Source organism: Oncorhynchus tshawytscha, linkage group LG17, assembly GCF_018296145.1.
Source record: "Oncorhynchus tshawytscha isolate Ot180627B linkage group LG17, Otsh_v2.0, whole genome shotgun sequence".
Lineage (NCBI taxonomy): Eukaryota > Metazoa > Chordata > Actinopteri > Salmoniformes > Salmonidae > Oncorhynchus > Oncorhynchus tshawytscha.
Genome location: NC_056445.1, coordinates 8,742,918 through 8,764,795, shown reverse-complemented (window position 1 = coordinate 8,764,795; position 21,878 = coordinate 8,742,918). Strand labels below are relative to the sequence as shown.

Here is a 21,878-nt window from a genome sequence, read left to right as displayed (position 1 = left end):
GAGACGACTAGGTAAAAAATCTGAAGATGTGCCTTTGAGCAAGGATAATGAATGATAAAAGCATAATTGCTCATGTAAGTCTGCTAAATGACTGAAATGGTATGTGTGTGTGTATATATACATAATTGACTGGACTCTCGGCTGCAACTGTTGCTCCAGCAGACACAACAGAGACACACTCCCTAATGTCATCTGCGACGTTGCCTGTCTGAATTAATGAATACATAACTCAATTATATAATTTGTGTAGGTAAACTATTATCTATTGATAAAATATTCCTTAAAAAATACTTTAAAGATATTCGATCTGCATATCGATTCAATAAACAAAGAAGATTAGTCCTACATGTCCTTTCAGGCAGAATGTTTGGTGCCTAATCAAAGGGGTCCTTTCCCGCACAAGGAAATCATTTTTACTTATTAACACAAGTCTGATGTTTATGTTGACAGAAATCGAAGGTAATAATATGTTTTAGACTATATTCCATAATGAACGACATGTAATGATTACTAATATATATATATTGCCGCTTATGTTTGGTTTATGCAGACGATTGACATCGACGATCTCAGTGCTCGCGGGCTACCAAGCCATTTGTTTACCTCTACTCAAGCCGAAGCGGCCTAACAACAGTTAGCTAGCTAACACGTTAGCAACGTAACGTTGGCTTAGTGTGTGCTGTTTTCTCGACACTTGTGGTAAAAAAACATATGTTTTTACACGTTATTTCATTGTTCTAAAATCATTGTACGTAATCGTCGTAATTTAGCAATTGTACAGCTAACGGTTCTCACCTAACTGTTGTGTGTTCAGCAAGTTGGCATGCTATGTTAGGCTAGCTATACGTGCGTCGTAGGTAAGACGATGTCAACATAGCTAACGTTACCTTAACAACACTATCAAACAACTGCGATTTAATAGAGAAAATAGGCTCATAACGCACGTTGATAAACATTTAATTGGAGGGTAGTCAACTTGTTGGGGGGAGGCATTTTATAACGTTAAGTTACCTATATAACGTTAGTTAGATATGGTAGTTCGCGGATATTAGAAAAATAACTAGTTAGCTAACCTATTGGAATGTTCAATCACTGACAATTAATCTTATGACGCTTTCACCAACGGCTGGCTAAAACTTTTAGCGGCTCGACCAGTCACAACACAGCTAGTATTGTTTTATCGACATTTTGTGATGCATGTGTAGCTAGCAATGTGAATTAGCCAATGTTATGATCAGCGAATATTAACGTTAAGTCAAAGTGTATGTTATTAACTAGGCTTGCCTAGCTCTGATATGTGTAACACTGCTAATGAGAATGACTACGTTTGTTTTTTTGTTTTTATAGAATGCCTGCTGAAGGCAAGAGATCATTAAACATGGATGAGAAAGAGGTGAGCTCCTTTAGTAACAAGGAGAAAGACAGGGATGCTGATAGACGGCCCGCCTCCTCCCGGGATAAAGTGAAGGATGAGGCAAAGATGAGTGGCAAGAAAGATATTGGTAAGGCTGCAGAGGAAAAGAGGAGGCGGCTTGAGGAGGACAAAAGAAAGAAGGAAGAAAAAGAGCGGAAACGGAAAGAGGAGGAGAAACAGAAGGCAGAGGAGGAGCAGAGGAAGAAGGAGGAAGAGGAGAAGAAGCAGCAGGAGGAGCAGGAGAGGAAAGTTCAGGAGGAGGAGGCCAAGAGACAGCGTGAAGAGGAGGCAGCTCAACTCAAGTAAGAGCTCAGGGGAGGAACCACGATAATAATGTATCATGTTCTACTGTAGGTGCTCTCAACATCATGAACTTTGTGTATGGTCAGTATTTTTGAATTCAGATAACTGCTAACTTGATTCTCCATCTTTCTTCCCACTTCAGAGAGAAGGAGGAGGGCCACCAGCTCCACCAGGAAGCCTGGGAGCGCCACCAGTGCCGGAAGGAGCTTCGCGTCCGCAACCAGAACGCCCACGAGGGCCGTCCCGAGGAAACCTTCTTTAGCCGCCTTGACTCCAGCTTGAAGAAGAACACAGCCTTCGTCAAGAAGCTGCGCACGCTCACCGAACAGCAGCGCGATGCCCTCTCCAACGACTTTGGCTCACTCAACCTCAGCAAGTACATCGGCGAGGCGGTGGGCTCTGTGGTGGAGGCCAAGCTGAAGATCTCTGACGTGGGCTGCGCCGTGCACCTGTGCTCCCTCTTCCACCAGCGCTACGCCGAATTCGCCCCACTGCTCCTCCAGGCCTGGAAAAGGCACTTTGAGGCGCGCAAGGAAGAGAAGGCACCCAACGTGAGCAAGCTGCGCACCGACCTGCGCTTCATCGCAGAGCTCACCATCGTAGGCCTGTTCACCGACAAGGAGGGCCTGTCGCTCATCTACGAGCAGCTGAAGAGCATCATCGGGACGGACCGCGAGACACACACGCATGTGTCAGTGGTCATCAGCTTCTGTAAGCACTGCGGGGACGACATTGCGGGCCTGGTGCCTCGCAAGGTGAAGGCTGCACGGGAGAAGTTTGGCCTGGCCTTCCCTCCCAGTGAGATCATCAACACGGAAAAGCAGCAGCCCTTTCAGAACCTTCTGAGGGAGTACTTCACCTCGCTCACCAAGCACCTGAAGAAGGACCACCGCGAGCTGCAGAACATTGAGAGGCAGAACAGGTGATGGGGCCAAGGTTACTTGGAGAAACTTTACTTGGAGGAACTTTTCTACATGACCTATCTCACTTCTTCTCTTGTATTATTGATTTCAGTGTATACTCCTGCCACAGTACATGACGATTTGCCATTTTGAGTAACATGCTAAATGTGTTTGAGTCTACATACTGACAGCTCCATGTTTTTTCTCCCTCCAGGCGTATCCTCCACTCCAAAGGGGAGCTGAGTGAGGACAGGCACAAGCAGCATGAGGAGTTTGCCACGTCCTACCAGAAGCTGCTGGCTAACACCCAGTCTCTGGCTGACTTTCTGGATGAGAACATGCCAGAGCTTCCACTGGACAAGACTGTGCAGGAAGGTAAAGAGTAACAACCCTTGTCTACTGTTTATTACTTTGTTATAGGGACAATGTAAAGACTGAGCTTTTTGTTGTACTTTTGGGTGATTTGTGTTATAAAGCCACATTGTTATCATATTTTATTGCTGTTGGTTATATGTAGCCTACAGTCTTTGGTGTCAGTGTGTATCTAGCCATCTTCTCTCCTCTCTGTGTGATAGAGCACGGCCCTGGCATTGACATCTTCACCCCTGGGAAGCCCGGGGAGTATGACCTGGAGGGGGGCATCTGGGAGGACGAGGATGCCAGGAACTTCTACGAGAACATGGTGGACCTGAAGGCCTTCGTCCCTGCCATCCTGTTCAAAGATAACGAGAAGTGCAAGGACAAAGAGGAGGCTGCTGCTAAAGGTGCAGCCACCTACACATATGCACGCATGCAGACTCACACAGACACTCACGCTGTCTAACTGAGCCTTCTCTTGTTGCTGTGTCCTTTCCTCAGAGGCTAAAGATGCTGCGGCCACCACAGAGGAGTTGGAGTTGGAGCTCGAGGCTCTAGACATCGCTGATGACCCTCTGGAGCTGGATGGACCTGACGAGGCAGAGAACGAGGCAGAGCTCGCCAAAAAACTGTTGGACGAGCAAGGTAAAGATGAAGGTATTCTCTATCCACCCACCAGCCACCAAGCAGCACACACCACCCAGCGCTTTGCACACCCAGCTTTCCATTTGGCAAAGACAACAAGAGGGCGGCAATAATCTAATATCTACAACCTCTGGATAAAGGAACCATGTTGGTTATTGTCATGGACAGTGTCTTGGTGTTTGTGTGTCTTTTCCAGGGATCAAGTTAGGGTATGAGAGAGGTCAGGGAAACAGAGCTAGGGCCCACTCATGGGTGCTCAGGGCCAATCAACTAAACAGAGGTGTGTTGCTGAGCATGTGGAAACCAGACAGTCATTCACAAGGTTTCTAATATACCACATGTATCAACCCCGTTCCTAGGCTTATACCTATGCTATGGCTTTGCTCTTTCTGTTTCTGTCGGTGAGTGACTCTTAAGTTAGCTAAGGAGATATTTGGAGCATGACTTTGCTCTATACATGTTTGACTGTGTCCTCCCTGTTTCTGTATGAAGAACAAGAGGATGAGGAGGCAAGCACCGGGTCCCACCTGAAGCTCATTGTGGACGCCTTCATCCAGCAGCTTCCCAACTGTGTCAACAGAGACCTCATAGACAAGGCAAGGAGAGAACACACACCTTCAGCATACCAGAAGGATGTATTCCCAGCTTGACAATTTGAGTTTAGCCACAAAGGCAACGGTTCACAGTGAAATATGGTACTAAGTATACAGTTGTGCAGTGAATTAGTCTGACTGTAGGTGTGTTTGTTCACAGGCTGCCATGGATTTCTGCATGAACATGAACACAAAGTCAAACAGGAGGAAGCTGGTCCGAGCTCTCTTCACCGTTCCCAGACAAAGGTACCACACACACCATAAAGCAGATAGTAAATTTGGAAGGATTTGATCAGGAAGCTGGTCCGGACTCTCTTCACCGTTCCCTGACAAAGCACCCACGCATGCACACGCAGATAGTTCATTTGGAAGGATTTGATCATGTATTGATTTGTGTGGGAATAAGTGTTTTTTCCCCCTCTCCCTTTTCCCCACTAGGTGGTGCTGTTGCTCCTCATTTAATTTGAAATGGCATAAAGGAAGTTAATGGTACTTATGCTATTGTAAAGCTCATGGTTGTATTGTGTTCGTCCAGGTTGGATCTGCTGCCCTTTTACTCCCGTCTGGTGGCCACCCTTCACCCCTGCATGTCAGATGTGGCCGATGACCTGTGCTCCATACTCAAAGGAGACTTCAGGTTTCACGTAGGTCCCAAGACTTTACCTCAGCTACTAACACCTTCCTCGTTGTGTCTTTCATACAGAACCACTGTCTCTCTAATAGGACCTATACTGAAGGAGACAAACCGTTTTGAAAGAGTTTTCAATACACAATGCTTGTTGTGTTTCCTTGTAGATCCGGAAGAAGGACCAGATCAACATCGAAACAAAAAATAAAACTGTGAGGTTTATCGGGGAGCTGGCCAAGTTCAAGTTGTTCTCAAAAACAGACACTCTGCATTGTCTGAAGGTAGGGTGTGCATCTCTCTCACCAGGAAGCTGTGCTATCATTAGCTAGGTTTCCATCCAATTGGCGACAGATATTCATGCAACTCTTCTAAAATCTGCATGAAAACAATATTCACATTTTCACACCATTTTCATGTACCAAATAAAAAGCAGTAGTTCAATGTTTCCATTTCATTTTTACCTCTACCAATAGTTTTGTCACAAACTGTTGCTATAAATAGGTAACTTGCCCAATCTGGTTTTGGCACATGCTCTCTAGATAAGTTTGCTGATAATGTGGACAAGGGTAGGTTATAAGTTATATGCTGAGATATGGATAAGAGCAATATAATTAAGCAATAAAGTACGAGGAGGTGTGGTACAGTGGGGCAAAAAAGTATTTAGTCAGCCACCAATTGCAAGTTCTCCCACTTAAAAAGATGAGAGAGGCCTGTAATTTACATCATAGGTACACTTCAACTATGACAGACAAAATGAGAGAAAAAAATCCAGAAAATCACATTGTAGGATTTTTTAATGAATTTATTTGCAAATTATGGTGGAAAATAAGTATTTGGTCACCTACAAACAAGCAAGATTTCTGGCTCTCACAGACCTGTAACTTCTTCTTTAAGAGGCTCCTCTGTCCTCCACTCGTTACCTGTATTAATGGCACCTGTTTGAACTTGTTATCAATATAAAAGACACCTATCCACAACCTCAAACAGTCACACTCCAAACTCCACTATGGCCAGGACCAAAGAGCTGTCAAAGGACACCAGAAACAAAATTGTAGACCTGCACCAGGCTGGTAAGACTGAATCTGTAATAGGTAAGCAGCTTGGTTTGAAGAAATCACTACGCCGCCAGGGACTCAAATCCTGCAGTGCCAGACGTGTCCCCCTGCTTAAGCCAGTACATGTCCAGGCCCGTCTGAAGTTTGTTAGAGAGCATTTGGATGATCCAGAAGAAGATTGGGAGAATGTCATATGGTCAGATGAAACCAAAATATAACTTTTTGGTAAAAACTCAACTCGTCGTGTTTGGAGGACAAATAATGCTGAGTTGCATCCAAAGAACACCATACCTACTGTGAAGCATGGGGGTGGAAACATCATGCTTTGGAGCTGTTTTTCTGCAAAGGGACCAGGACGACTGATCCGTGTAAAGGAAAGAATGAATGGGGCCATGTATCGTGAGATTTTGATTGAAAACCTCCTTCCATCAGCAAGAGCATTGAAGAAACGTGGCTGGGTCTTTCAGCATGACAATGATCCCAAACACACCGCCCGGGCAATGAAGGAGTGGCTTCGTAAGAAGCATTTCAAGGTCCTGGAGTGGCCTAGCCAGTCTCCAGATCTCAACCCCATAGAAAATCTTTGGAGGGAGTTGAAAGTCTGTGTTGCCCAGCAACAGCCCCAAAACATCACTGCTCTAGAGGAGATCTGCATGGAGGAATGGGCCAAAATACCAACAACAGTGTGTGAAAACCTTTAGAGAAAACGTTTGACCTCTGTCTGGGGTGGCAGGGTAGCCTAGTGGTTAGAGTGTTGGACTAGTAACCGGAAGGTTGTGAGTTCAAATCCCCGAGCTGACAAGGTACAAATCTGTCGTTCTGCCCTTGAACAGGCAGTTAACCCACTGTTCCCAGGCCGTCATTGAAAATAAGAATGTGTTCTTAACTGACTTGCCTGGTTAAATAAAGGGATTTTCTGGATTTTTGTCTGTCATAGTTGAAGTGTACCTATGATGTAAATTTACAGGCCTCTCTCATCTTTTTAAGTGGGAGAACTTTCACAATTGGTGGCTGACTAAATACTTTTTTGCCCCACTGTATATGGCCATTATACCAAAGGACTGTTCTCAGGCACTATGCATCCTTGCTATTATAAACTGGTTACCAACTTAATTAGAGCAGTAAAAATACATGTTTTGTCATACCTGTGGTATATGGTCTGAAATACCACTGCTGTCAGCCAATCAGCATTCAGGGCTCGAACCACTCAGTTTATAATTTGTATTTGATAATTGGTAGCCATGCATCAATCATCATGTCACCAGCATTCAAATAAAACCTTCGAAGCTCATCACCACCCATCACTTAACCACCATGAAGTTCATCAGAACTTATTTCATCTGCCTATAAACTCTTTGTACATTTCCATGTCGTAGTGGTGGTACAATTTAGCATATCTCGTGACTCCAAATCTACATCAACATGATGGTTTATTATATCAATATTTGCGCATTAAGGAGTTTTCACTGCAACTCTCACATAAATTAGTTTTACCTACACAAAATGACAAATTGTTTGTCGACATTTCTGAAATTGTATTGACACTTCCTGTTTCCATCACAACTGTCGCCATAAAAAAAAAAATACTTGACTTCACTCGCATAAAAACTGTGGATGGAAACGTGATTACTGTTACAATTATTGTGTTACACTGTCATCATCACTGTGTGTGTGTTCTACAGATGCTGCTGTCAGACTTCTCCCATCACCACATAGAGATGGCCTGCACCCTGCTGGAGACCAGTGGACGCTTCCTTTTCAGATCCCCCGACTCCCACCTCCGGACCAGCGTCCTTCTGGTACACACGCACACGCATACAACACAGGAGGTTGCTGGGACCTCAATTGGGGAGAACGGGCTCGTGGTAATGACTGGAGCGGAACAGGTGGATTGTTTTTCAAATCCAGGTGTTTGATGCCGTTCCATTTGCTCCCTTCCGGCCGTTATTATGATCCGTTCTCCCCTCGGCAGCCTCCACGAATGTACAAGCAAACACGCACACACCTATCGAACACTGTACTGGAATTCCCCTAAGGTTGTGGAGTGCATCCAGAGTCCCGGAGAGAGACCTGCTTTGGCCTCCCTAACTGGTGCCAAAATCCGGGGTTAAATCTGGTTTATAGAGCTCTATTAATCCAGCTTTATTGTCCCTAAATTGCTTTTGGATGAGGTTATTCATGTCGCATGCACAGCTGCCATATTTTCTAGCTTACGTTTGGCAAGATAATAAGACCACACGCCTTTTTGAGAGCTTTTAGCTGTGTTCTGGGCTATATTGAATGACTCACTTGTTTTTGTATGTTTGCGTGTCTCAGGAGCAAATGATGCGTAAGAAGCAGGCGCAGCACCTGGATGCTCGCTACGTGACCATGGTGGAGAATGCCTACTACTACTGCAACCCCCCGCCCATGGAGAAGACTGTCAGGAAGAAGAGGCCCCCGCTGCAGGAGTACATCCGCAAACTGCTCTACAAGGACCTCTCCAAGGTCACCACGGAGAAGGTATGAAGATTATTACATTTGAGTTAGAGTTAGTGCATTCATCTTAAGATACAATGAGCTCCAAAAGCTTTGAGGTTAAAGTGCAGACTGTCGGCTATAATTTGAGGGTATTTTGATCCATATCGGGTGAACCGTTTAGAAATGTCAGCAGTTTGTACATAGTCCCTTCATTTTAGGGGACCAAAGGTATTGGGTCAAATTCACTATGTGTATTAAAATAGTCAAAAGTATTTGATCCCATATTCCTAGCACACAATGACTGTACAAACTTGTTGGATGCATCTGCTGTGTTTCAGATTATTTTGTGCCAAATAGAAATTAATGGTCAATCATTTATTGTGTCATTTTGGAGTCATTTTTATTGTAAATAAGAATAGAATGTGTTTCTAAACACTTCTACATTCATGTGGATGCTACCATGGTTACGGATAATCCTGAATGACCGGGAGTCCCATAGGGCGGCGCACAATTGGCCCAGCGTCATCCGGGTTGGGGGAGGGTTTGGCCGGGGTGGCTTTACTTGGCTTATCGCGCTCTAGTGACTCCTTGTGGTGGGCCGGGCGCCTGCAGGCTGACTTTGGTCGTCAGTTGAACGGTGTTTCCTCCAACACGTTGGTGCAGCTGGCTTCCGGGTTAAGCGGGTGGGTGTTAATGAGCGTGGTTTGGCGGGTCGTGTTTCGGAGGACACATGACTTGACTATCGTCTCTCCCAAGCCCATTGGGGAGTTGCAGCGATAAGACAAGATCATAATTGGATATCACGAAAAAGAGGGTAAAAAATAAAAATATTAAACCTTCTGTGAAATGCTCTCGATACTTTGTAGAGTCCATGCCGTGACAAATTGAGGCTGCTTTGAGGCCAAAAGGGGGTGTAACTCAATATTAGGAAGGTGCTGCTTTCAGACTCGTATTATACTGCTCTATTTATACACTTGCCACCCATCCTCCCCTTCCCCAATATACATGTAAATATTGAACAATAAATGGTGACTTCTTGAATTATACTTATGCTAAAATGTATTCTATTCTACAGCCATTTACTTTATGTTTGTTATTTCTTATTCTTCTTGCATTTTCGAGAAGTAACCTGCAACAAGTAGCCATGCGTATGCCGTACATACGACTAATAAAACTTGAAACTAGTAAGGGAGGGAAAAAGTAAAGTGCAAGTGTTCGTTCATGGTGCCTCATTTATACAGTCACTGGCTTATGCATATTCATCATTCACACTATTGAGAGATATGAGGGGAAAAAGTGGTGTGATTTCCCCCCACCCGATTAGTCTGGAATTTCTTTAACATACTTCTGTTGTGGTTTTGTATCACAAACACCTGCCAATTATCATCTTACCTTCTTGTTCTCCGCTTCCTTGTCTCCCTCGTTTCCGTCCTCTTCTCTCCTCCCTCCCCTAGGTGTTGAGGCAGATGCGTAAACTCCCCTGGCAGGACCCAGAGTCTAAAGGCTACCTGATCTGCTGCATGGTCAACATCTGGAACGTCAAGTACAACAGCATCCACTGTGTGGCCAACCTGCTGGCCGGCCTTGTGGCCTACCAGGAGGACGTGGGCATCCACGTGGTGGACGGGGTCCTAGAGGACATCCGCCTGGGAATGGAGGTGAGCACCATGGGAGGGGGTGGGAAGGGGAAGGCAAGCCCAGGGTGGTGAGCTGTTTCTGGGATTGGAGGTGAGGACCGGGGAAGGGGATCTTGTTGGAGTCAGACCCAGATTCAAGAGTTCATTCCTGGATGTTAGGGCCATGTGAAGAGCCCTAGCAAGAGAAATTGATGGTACGTTTCTTATGACTTGAATGATTGATTGTTGAGGCTACATGTTGTGTACCGTGTGAACAGGCTGCATGTTAGGTTCTTGTGGGTAAGGTCTTCCTGGGGCTTCATATTTATGGTGTTTCAGAGCACGGAGGCACTCAACTTCAAAACCTCTCTGACATTCCATCTCACCTGCTTTCTCTCTCACTCTCCTCTCTGTCTATCCATCTCACCCCCTTTTCTCCTCCTCTCCTTTGCAGGTGAACCAGCCCAAGTTCAACCAGCGTCGGATCAGCAGTGCCAAGTTTCTGGGGGAGCTCTACAACTACCGCATGGTGGAGTCAGCGGTCATCTTCCGCACCCTCTTCTCCTTCATCTCGTTCGGGGTGAACCCGGATGGCGGCCCCAGCCCCCTGGACCCCCCCGAGCACCTGTTCCGCATTCGCATGGTCTGCACCCTGCTGGACACCTGCGGACAGTACTTTGACCGCGGCTCCAGCAAGAGGAAGCTGGACTGCTTCCTCATCTACTTCCAGGTCAGTCGGTTAGACCGTTTGACCTCTCCTTATTTCACTCCTCTCAGCCTCTGTCTCTCGCTCTCTTGCTCTTTCTTTCCTTTCAAGAAGCATTTTAATACTGTTGTGACATAATGTCAATTACATTAATTTATTACAAGACTGTCCCTAAACTCTGATGTGGTGTTGTCTGTCCTCCAGAGGTATATCTGGTGGAAGAAGAGTGTGGAGGTGTGGAGTGCAGAGCACCAGTTCCCCATCGATATTGACTACATGATCAGTGACACCCTGGAGCTGCTCCGACCAAAGATGAGGCTCTGCATCTCCCTGGAAGACTCCGCACGACAGGTCACCGAGCTGGAGAGGGAGTTCCTCGTTAAACTGGGTAAGAGACCGAGAGAGATTGACACACAGGAACGCATGCATAAGGGCACACACACATGTACACACACGACAACAAGGTTGTTAAAGATCTTTGTCATACGTCAGTCCCCCAGATGTGTGTGTGTGTGCCTGCAAGCCTCAGAAATGTATTTGTGTTTCTGTAGCAACTAGCTCCATGGGTTGGCCCAGTCCTGCTCTCTGTCCTCCCTGCTGAGCAACATTCCCATGTGTGTAGGAGGGTGCTTCAGCTCTGGGCACTCTGTCTGTCAGACAGGTCTAATTCCCTCATAATAACACACATACCTGGCCCTCTCACACACAAACACACAGCAGTCAGACCTGCCTCTGCTGTAGACTGCCACTTAAAAACACTCACTCTTAAGTCAAGACGAATACATATTTTCTGAAGTAAGGGGAATATTAATCAATATATGAGTAACACCCCAATGACATGATATGTGAATATATCGTTGCCCTATTGCACCTGCTGTTCTAATGTGGCACAATACTGAAAGTGTTTCTTTAGCTGAAATGCTCATTTGTAGTGCTATCTGAACAGTTGATCAATATCTGATGGAGAGCAAAGAGACGCACAGAGATAAAAACACAATCAAGAGACAGACAGGATGTAGATAATGAAATACCCTGAGAGACTTCGAGGAGGAAGAGGGAAGCATTCCTTTTGCAGGTGTAATGGACAGTCAACAAGCACAGCACTTATACAAATGACTGATGATTGGCTGAGAGAAACTGATGATAAAATGATTGTGGGGGCTGTTCTTGTTAGACTTCAGTGCAGCTTTTGACATTATCGATCATAGTATGCTGCAGGAAAAACGTATGTGTTATGGCTTTACACCCCCTGCTATAATGTGGAGAAAGAGTTCTGTTGAAGGAATTCTAAATTCCTCTGTTTTATTTCCCAATCAAAATTAAACACTCTGTCAATGCATTCGAAGGGTTTGTAAGACCCTATATTTTATAAGAATGGACAGAGCCCCGGTCTTAAAAGTCAGGTAACAGCGTTTAATTCAAGAGAGTACTAAGTTCATACACATTTTGCCACAGGTTATAAACTGAAAATGACGTCAGCGTTTTCTAAATGTTCCGTCTCTTCTTGACACTGGTAGAAAGGCTCTATAGATCTCAAGCCTTCCCTCCTTGCCTAGAGCCAAGGTCAGTCAGTGTAGATTAGCATTCTAGACAGTCTGGAGATAGTTCATTAATTTGTACAAAGGAACAGACCGTCATTGTACTAAACTCCTGACTACATTATATTCAATACTGAGAGCAACAGAGAAAATTCATACATTTACAGTAACATAAGTCTTTTAATTCATCCTGATTGAAATGTATACATAATTAGTCATTATAGATAAAAATTCCCTTAACAAGTTCCTACTTCTTACAAAACACAGAGGGTGTTCTTTAATAATGGAAGCCTCTCAAATATAATAGAATTAGGAATTCCCCAGGGTAGCTGTTTAGGCCCCTTGCTTTTTAAATTTTTTACTAATGACATGCCACTGACTTGAGTAAAGCCAGTGTCTATGAATGCGGATGACTCAACACAATACACATCTGCTACTACAGTGACTGAAATGACTGCAACACTCAACAAATTGCTGCAGTTAGTGGGTAGCAAGGAATAAGTTAGCCCTAAATATTTCTAAAACTAAAAGCATTGTATTTGGAACAAAACACTCACTAAACCTTAAACCTCAACAAAATCTTGTAATAAATAATGTGGAAATTGAGCAAGTCGAGATAACTAAACTGCTTGGAGTAACCCTAGATTGTAAACTGTCATGGTCAAAACATATTGATGCGGTAGTAGCTAATATGGGGAGAATGCTGTCTGTCTAAACTACTGGCACACAGCTCGGACACCCATGCATACCCCACGAGACATGCCACAAGAGGTCTCTTCACAGTCCCCAAGTCCAGAACAGACTATGGGAGGCACACAGTACTACACGGAACTTTATTCTAGATCAAGTAACTGACGCAAACAGTAAAATTTGATTTTAAAAACAGATTTAAAAAACACCTTATGTGGGGGCTGTGAAGCAACACAAACATTGGCACAGACACATGCGTACACACACAGGATAACATACGCACTATACATACACATGGATTTAGTACTGTAGATATGTGGTAGTGGTGGAGTAGGGGCCCGAGGGCACACAGTGTGATGTGAATGTATTGTATGTTTTTAAAATTGTATAAACTGCCTTAATTTTGCTGGAACCCAGGAAGTGTAGCTGCTGCCTTTGCTAATGGGGATCCATAATAAATACAAATACAAATATATCCTGACTCACAGAACAAGTAGTCAGCTGTATTAACACACACAGAGCATTTGTTCAAGGTTTCAAGGTGTTGACATGGAATGTGAGAGAACACTTTCGAAAACCCTGTGCGTGCGTGTGTGTGCGCGTCTGTCTGTACTGTGTGTGTTCTGAGTGATTGATGAGGGTGACCTAAGCCACAGGCTGTACAGTGGCCTCATTGTTGCACCTTTCATCCTTTAACCAAGATAAGGCAATGAAGGCATTCCTCTGCCTGTGTTGAACCCCGCTTAACTAAGTTCTACTGCTTAGCAGCGTCTCTTAACGACACACCTATCTGCTCCTCTACTGCTCTCAGCTCGTCAGGCTTCTGAAGTTATATTCGTGGTGTTGAAGCACCTGTTTTAGTTTCACCGTGAACATCACAGTGACTTGTATTTCTTGCAATGACTTGCTTTTCCTGCAGTTTCACTTCCTGTTTCTAAACGGGCTTGTCGTTTGCGTCAATCTGTCCTCGCTCCTGGACGTACTTCAAGTAGTTTAGGATATTATCTGTGGTGAATGTCTATGCTTTGTGTATAATCTGATTTATTATGGAAAGAGCCAGGGTAAAGCCTGTTCAGAACATGGAGCGGTGGCTCATGAGGAGCTTGTTTCCAAGGACTGTAAATCAATGACTATTATGCAAATGGTTTAGCGTTTTCTCTTGATCTCTTGCTTCGAGACTTAGTCTCGCAACCTGACGTTGCGCCGTTCCAATAAAGGTGTGTGTGTGTGTGTGCGCGCATGCGTTTGTGCCCTGCAGGACTGGCCATGGATGGGCAGAAGGACGGCCGGCCCTCCAGTGCCATGGGGAGCGAAGGCGAGGCTCTAGACGAGGATGACGATGATGACGACGAAGAGGGAGGGGCGGACACAGAGGAACAGTCTGGCAATGAGAGCGAGATGAACGAGCCAGAGGAAGAAGTGATTATGTCAATCTTTTATTCATGGGCATCAGACCATTCATTGCACGTCTAAGACACAAGTCTCTCATAATAGGTGGATACTAGATCATTCACTCATTCCCTCATCTGTCCATCCATTTATTCATTCATTTGGCCCTCACCCCTAGTTTCGTAGGGGCAAACTGAGGACAGAAGCCCAGTCCTAAGCAGGATACTGTATAAGAAAGTGGGTCATCTTGTGCGTCTAGAGTGATGTGTTGACACCACAGAAAAGCATGACGGGTCAACCTTCTGTAATGCTTTGTTCCTCCTTCATAAATCAACTCTATCATGCCAGGCCTACCCCTCCCTAGCTCTCCTGGTTTAGCTAGCACACAATCAACCCCCCATCTAAGAACCCGCTGTGTGTTCCAGGAAGGGTCTGAGAATGAGGAAGAGGAGCGGGAGGAAGAGGAGGAGGAGAACACCGACTATCTGACCGACTCCAACAAGGAGAACGAGACAGACGAGGAGAACAATGTAAGAAGATGTCATGGAGGGAGGGAGGGGGAGAGAGGTTATTGTGTTGCTGACGGTCTTGCCCTGTAGGAGGTGACCATCCGTGGTGGCGGTCTGAAGCATGTGGCATGTGCTGAGGATGAGGACTTCATCCAGGCTCTGGACAAGATGATGCTGGAGAACCTGCAGGTACAGTATCTCGCCTATTCTCTCAGTTCACTATGTATGTACTACTTTAGTTAAATAAATGGGTATTAACAGGGGTGGTGTCTGCGTGTGTGTGTGTGTGTGTAGCAGCGGAGCGGGGAGGCAGTGAAGGTGCACCAGTTGGACGTGGCCATCCCCCTGCAGCTGAAGAGCCAGCTGAAGAAAGGTCCTGGCGGACCCGTCTGTTCTGGAGAGGGGGACGCAGACATCTCAGACACCATGCAGTTTGTCATGCTCACACGCAAGGGCAACAAGCAGCAGGTACACACACACACAGTAAAGATCACACACACTGAGTATGGATGCACACACACACAAACTTGTTTAGGTCTTCTTCGCTGTGAGCTCAGTTAGATCCCTCCACAGAATCAGCACTGTCAGACAGACCCAGCGATATTGACTCTTAACTGTGTGTGTGTGTGTGTGTGTGTGTGTGTGTGTGTGTGTGTGTGTGTGTGTGTGTGTGTGTGTGTGTGTGTGTGTGTGTGTGTGTGTGTGTTTGTGCCCAGTGTATTTAGGCCCAGTCCGGGTGGAATGTAAGGTTTTGGGGTAGAGACGACAAGCTCTTGTACTGTAGTAGGGTCAGGGTGTGTCCACAGTCTCTGCCCAGAAAATCAAGACATTAAAGTAGAGCTCACTAAACTCAGTCCACTACACCTCCAGCAACTACATTTACCGGATTACAAATGCTATGTAAACATTACGTTTTGACCAAATAACAGTACCGGTTACAGGCGGTCTTTGTTGATATAAAATTAAGCTATATAAATGACTTCATGCATTATAAATGACATGTCTCCATAGTCCCCCATGGTAAACACAATATCCTCTCCTGTAGTGTGTTTCCTGAGGTGAGAATAAAGGGGTTCAGTGTGTGTTAGTCAGCGTCACAGCTTCTCTATGTGACGTACCTGGACCCCTCCCTGTCAGACACGTTCACTGCATTCCTCTGTCAGCTCCACACCATAAGAGTGGCCCTCCCTTTCTCTGCTGCCTGGGCCTTCGTCCTGGAAACACGTTTAAGTTTTAGGGAAAGTAGGGATCCCAGGGAACGCTGTCAAAGGTTGAATAGTAAACCAGGAGAGCATGTTTCTGCAGTGTGAATACTGAGCCCCGGTCCCGTTGTCTGCCTACAGCATGAGATGTCCTTCTTGCTCCTTATCAACCCTTCATGTGCCTGTTTCAGATCTCCTAACTGCAGTGGAAGATCTTGAATGTGTGTCTGTTTTGTCTCTTGTTTTCTAGTTTAAGATCCTGAACGTGCCTTTATCTTCCCACCTGGCTGCCAACCACTTCAACCAGCAGCAGGCAGAGCAGGAGGAGAGGATGAGGATGAAGAAGCTCACTCTGGACATCAACGAGAGACAGGAGCAAGAGGACTACCAAGGTATTATGTAGGGTGTCCACTCACTCGGAGCGGGTGAAAACACGCTTTGGTGACCAAATGTAACTTCCTTATGTCATAAAATACATTTCACCAAGACAAATAGAATTATTCTCGTTCTGAATCATTCAGCATGGTCTTTCTCGAACATATCACTGGCGTTATATGCAAAATGTCGGATTTCGTAACCTAATACAGCCGACAATAAACAAACAGTCGCCACTAGCCGGCCTCCGCCCAGCACCCTGCCCTGATACTTAATCACTGTTACTAGCCGGCTACCACCCAGTACTTTACCCTTAACCTTAGAGACTGCTGCCCTATGTACATAGTCATTGAACACTGGTCACTTTAATAATGTTTACATACTGTTTTACCAACTTTATATTTACACACTGTATTCTAGTCATGACTCATCCGATATAACTGCGGCTGTACACCTTTTCTATTCATATACTGTCTATACACACCATTTCTATATGTACACATACAGATGCATACATACTGCCAGTCAAAAGTTTGGACACCTACTCATTCAAGAGTTTTTCTTTATTTTGACTATTTTCTACATTGTAGAATAACAGTGAAGACATCAGAACTATGAAATAACACGTGGAATCATGTAGTAACCAAAAAAGTGTTAAACATATTTAAAATGTTATATTCTTCAAAGTAGCCACCCTTTGCCTTGATGACAACTTTACACACTTGGCATTCTCTCAACCAGCTTCATGTTTCTGCGGGTTGCAAAAGAGCTAAATTAGCATGACACCAGCTGAATTAAATGTAAAAGGCTTTGAAAATAAAAAGCTTGGTATATGCTCAGTGCTCCGTTGACATTTCCCAGAGATACGCTTGTTTTTGTGTGAAATCTTCTAAATGAAAAAGCGTATAATATGAAATGCGTATACTTAAATATGAAAATACTATGTGTCATGTCTCAAAACCGATATCCATCTTACCTATATTGTTTTATGTCCTGGCGGTTAAAATAACAGAAGAAAAAAAAGATGACGAGTTCAATGGGAAAGTGAGCCTGTCAGGAGCAGGAGCCTTAATACTTTCACAGAATCCTCCCAGCTTGACGCCATGCAATTGTCCTGACTTTTGCCCACGTTTCTTCTCGCACCTCCCTTGGTTTTAGTTCTGTCCATCCTACAAGAGTTAAAACTCGTAACTTTTGGAACGGGTTACGATAAGAGACATCAGGCTTGGACAATTGGTTTTCGTAGAGGAGTGTCTACACAGCAGTATTTTACACATTGGTCAAAATATGTGTTTTTGATTGAAAAGTACTAGTAAGAAGAGGGACAGATGGAGAATGAGGCATGCATTAGGGAAAGAAATGGGGAGTGTGTTTGAGAGATGATGAGAGAAAGTAGCAGGAGTACTACCCACATTCCACATGCCTACACTTTGTTGGTTTGTGTAGCATGGTGTTAACATTGTTGGTTTGTGTTGCCTTGGTTTGTGTAGCACTGTCTTAAATTCTCTTGGTTCGTGTAGCATTGTGTTAACCTTCTTGGTTATTATGTAGAAATGATGGCGTCTCTGGCCCAGCGGCCCGCTCCTGCCAACACCAACCGGGAGCGGCGCCCACGCTACCAACACCCCAAAGGGGCACCCAACGCCGACCTCATCTTCAAGACCGGAGGAAGGTGAGACTCACTCCTCAACTTACCTACCGACTACTCTCTCTCACACACACACACACACACACCACCAGGGACAGGAATTAACAGCAGACCACCAGCCAAATGCTGGTAGAAATAGGGTTGGCATTAGAATGGGATCCTGTCGAAGGACGTGGCGCTTGTCAACTTACTGACTCTCCCTCCTTGTTCTCTGCACCTGAACAGAAAGCAGGAAACAAAGCAGGAGAGAATTGAAAGGCACGAAAAGCGTGACAGACAAGAGAGGCAAGAGAAACACGAATGAAAGGACAGATATGAGGGCCAGGAGGATAGGGCCAGCCAGCTCAGCCGGACACGCTACTGACAGACTCTGCACTCAGGCCTGCTTATGTTAAGACGGGAAAGGGTTTTAATGTCTCCCAACTGTCAAACCATATTTTGTTGGCGTATGAGTACTCTGATCAGAGACAGATTTGTCCCCCTTTTATTTTTGTGAAAGAAATTATATCTTAAATGCTGTAAAGATTGCTTTCTATTTTTGGAAATAAAGATTGCATGAACTTTCTATTTTCATCAGAACAAAAATAGTTTGTGGTTCTTTGTCCTCCTCATATTTGTCTTGGAAAAGTGACTATAAAGAATTCAGAAAGGAGGTCTTTAGATCCGGGGCAACATCACGCATCATATTCATACCTAACATACATTTGACAGATGCTTATTTATTTTTTATTTCACCTTTATTTAACCAGGTAGGCTAGTTGAGAACAAGTTCTCATTTACAACTGCGACCTGGCCAAGATAAAGCATAGCAGTGTGAACAGACAGCAACACAGAGTTACACATGGAGTAAACAATAAACAAGTCAATAACACAGTAGAAAAAAATAAAAAAGGAGTCTATATACATTGTGTGCAAAAGGCATGAGGAGGTAGGCGAATAATTACAATTTTGCAGATTAACACTGGAGTGATAAATGATCAGATGGTCTTGTGCAGGTAGAGATACTGGTGTGCAAAAGAGCAGAAAAGTAAATAAATAAAAACAGTATGGGGATGAGGTAGGTAAATTGGGTGGGCTATTTACCGATGGACTATGTACAGCTGCAGCGATCGGTTAGTTGCTCAGATAGCAGATGTTTAAAGTTGGTGAGGGAGATAAAAGTCTCCAACTTCAATGATTTTTGCAATTTGTTCCAGTCACAGGCAGAGAACTGGAAGGAAATGATACTGATGGCAAAGTACACAATGATGTTTTTGATGAATAACAAAACTTTGTTTTGGATTGTCACTCACAATTCCATTTTCTTACGAACAGACGCTAGACCATCGCAACCTATGGATGGAAGGAGCTGCAGTAATGATGGTACTGAAGGAGTGAACGGGGATGGATATTGGGGTAGGAGGTTGAGGGAGGGATGGGTGGAGAAAAGGGGGGGGGATGGGGATTTGAGGAGGGGATAAATATTACAGTGAGTGTTCTGGAAGACAGCTACTGCAGTAAAAGCCCTGCTCTGTCCCCTAGGAGACGCTGATTGGAGTCTAGCTGAGGGAGCGAGCGAATGAGAGAGCGAGAGAGGGCGAGCGGACCATCGGTCTCGCCTGAGCAGGGAGTGAGTCCGCCAGCCGCCCACTGACGCAAGCGCAGACTCCCACACCTAACCCCGCCGCCGGACGAAGTGAAAGGGCATCAACGAGGAGTGGGGAAGAGAGGCGCACCCCCTTCATCCAGCTAAGGCGTTCCAGAGAACACCCCTTCCTTTCTGTGCGTCGCCCGGGACGACACCAGCACAGCAGCACAAACACCCACCCCGTCTCAACAAGAGAATGAACCAAAAGATGAATGAAAGAGCGACTGACCAGCTGACGGACGGACGTATGTACGGACAGACAGACGTGGACGCAGACAAACAGACGCGCGGACAGCTAGGCAGCAGGACAAGGGACCACAGTTGTCTTCTCTTCGCTCCCGTGCCGGATGAGGATATGGTGTACAAGGGCTCACAAGAGGAGGAGAAGGGACAGAATGTGTGTGAAAGCAAAGGGGACGGGTGAGGGTGGGCCGTCTTTGGAGATGGACTGTGCTTCTCTTACTAGGAACAGATCTGTCATTCAGTCTTTTTACCTCTTTATCTAGCTAAATCACACACTGTTCAAAGGCAGCTTCGAGAGGGGTATGGAGGAGGAGGAGAGGGAGCACAGACGGGTCACCACTACTAAATGACTTGATAAACAAGGGAACAAGGAGGACAAAATTATGTACAGAAAGGCGTGGTTGCTTGTGTGTGAGGAAGGGTTGCAGATAGACGTAGGATCTTAATTTGAGCCAGTTTGCTACAGCAGGACAATAATCCTGCAGCAATAGGAAATGTGAATTATTATGTGGATTATGATTAGTGGATATTTTTGTAGGGTACATTGTTGATACATTTTTGTAAGGGAAAATCAAGTCTGAAATTTCTAAGTGGAAATTACAAACTTCAGAAGCCTTTTTAAACCTCATACACTAAAAGTTTTAAAATGTCCTGCATTGCAGCAACAGTTCTCCTGCAACAGGGTGATCAGATTAAGATCCTGCATCTGTACCATAGAGATGGTTTGCTCCTCCTAACCCTGTTGGAAATGGAACACCTTGTCACAGTGACGACCCTGACCCGGAGGCGGGTACGAGACCAGTGTTGACTGACCAGCGTTTCATCATCAGAAATAAAATATAAGTGATGAATATAATACATATTCTTTATTTTTTCAGCATTTTGGCTTTCTAGATGTTTCCTTTATTTTCATGAAAAATCTATACTTTTTTGGGGTGATATACAGGTTGTTGATTTGGAATTTGTGTGCCGTATTGTAGTTTTTGACAAATGGATAAGATACTTATCTGTGCTCTTGCCTCCTGAGTCCTACTCAGTGATGATAACTTCTGTTTGATTATTTCTGTCTGTTGAATCTATAGATAGATAATCTGTACTCTACTGCATGGGCCTTTCTGCACCAGCTCTGTAAGCCAATTTCTGCCTGTTTCAGTAAAAGTGTCCATTTGTGACTCACTCCTCTGGCTCGACTTCTTTACTGGGTCCATGATCTTTGTCCCACCTAGGATTGGGTAGGTTACTGTCTAAATGTAATGTTAGTTACTAGTTAGTTGTCCAAAATTGTAAAATGCTACTTTTGGATTCCCAAAACTCGGTAACGTAATCTGATTACAGTCAGTTACTTTTCGATGACTTTCCCCTTATAGGCATTAGAAGAAGACATACTATGTTACCAACATAACCACATCATTGCTGGATAAATAATGTTAAAATGTACATAGCTGGCCATATATGGATGTTCATTTTACTTTATGGGTTGGTTATGTAGGCTTCTTCTAAACCATTCCTTTCTACAACATATATGATTAAATGAATATCATCATTATAGTCACTCCAGTAAATGTTGTAACCCTTGACCTTCAAGAATAGGACTTGGGAATATGGAAGCCAAATTGCCAAATTGTTTTACCTGAGCATAAAATGAATGCCATATGCTGCACTTGTTTTTGGCCTATTGTCTCCCTTTTTCTTGGTGACACTTTGATGTCTTGATAATATGCAGCTGTTTAAAGGGCAAATCCACAGATGAAACGATAAAAGAACCACCTCTGTTTTGTTAAAAAGCTGAGGGATGGGTCTGGAGAAATGTAATCACTCTCAGATGAATAGACAGAACTATGGACGCAAGGACTGACCATCCCTGATATCAAAAGTATTGTTATAACAAACATTGGGAGAAAAACAAGCTTATATTTTGTGTTCTGATGGAGTACGACAGTTGATCTAAGCTCATGAGGCATTTATAAGATATATTCTT

The 21,878-nt window shown here is 44.5% G+C and overlaps 1 protein-coding gene across 6 annotated transcripts; it reads left to right on the top strand.

The window, feature by feature from the left end:
* Nucleotides 1-371: 371 nt before the first annotated feature.
* LOC112216800 (regulator of nonsense transcripts 2-like) lies at nucleotides 372-21,077 on the top strand. Of its 6 annotated transcripts, none has more exons than XM_042300078.1 (24): nucleotides 372-459; nucleotides 1,348-1,716; nucleotides 1,860-2,639; nucleotides 2,834-2,994; nucleotides 3,195-3,383; nucleotides 3,478-3,633; nucleotides 3,818-3,901; nucleotides 4,114-4,217; nucleotides 4,375-4,460; nucleotides 4,750-4,858; nucleotides 5,010-5,123; nucleotides 7,580-7,696; nucleotides 8,214-8,399; nucleotides 9,812-10,015; nucleotides 10,428-10,703; nucleotides 10,884-11,067; nucleotides 14,166-14,326; nucleotides 14,722-14,826; nucleotides 14,896-14,994; nucleotides 15,100-15,273; nucleotides 16,258-16,399; nucleotides 17,934-18,054; nucleotides 19,345-19,392; nucleotides 19,555-21,077. In XM_042300078.1, the coding sequence occupies exons 2-23, from the start codon at nucleotides 1,349-1,351 to the stop codon at nucleotides 19,349-19,351; spliced, it is 3,927 nt and encodes a 1,308-aa protein (XP_042156012.1). In that variant the 5' UTR covers nucleotides 372-459; nucleotide 1,348; the 3' UTR covers nucleotides 19,352-19,392; nucleotides 19,555-21,077. The 6 variants fall into 6 exon arrangements, with proteins under 6 accessions (XP_042156012.1, XP_042156011.1, XP_042156010.1 ...); XM_042300077.1 differs by having other exon boundaries at nucleotides 19,552-21,077; XM_042300076.1 differs by lacking the exons at nucleotides 19,345-19,392; nucleotides 19,555-21,077 and adding an exon at nucleotides 18,256-18,595 and having other exon boundaries at nucleotides 3,478-3,621.
* The last annotated feature ends 801 nt before the right edge of the window (nucleotides 21,078-21,878 follow it).

Excerpts from the sequence above, each read along its gene's own strand:
- LOC112216800 (XM_042300075.1), top strand. The coding sequence starts at position 1,349 with ATGCCTGCTGAAGGCAAGAGATCATTAAACATGGATGAGAAAGAGGTG. Across the intron at positions 5,124-7,579 it reads ACACTCTGCATTGTCTGAAG|ATGCTGCTGTCAGACTTCTC; the intron begins GTAGGGTGTGCA and ends TGTGTTCTACAG. Across the intron at positions 7,697-8,213 it reads TCCGGACCAGCGTCCTTCTG|GAGCAAATGATGCGTAAGAA; the intron begins GTACACACGCAC and ends TGCGTGTCTCAG.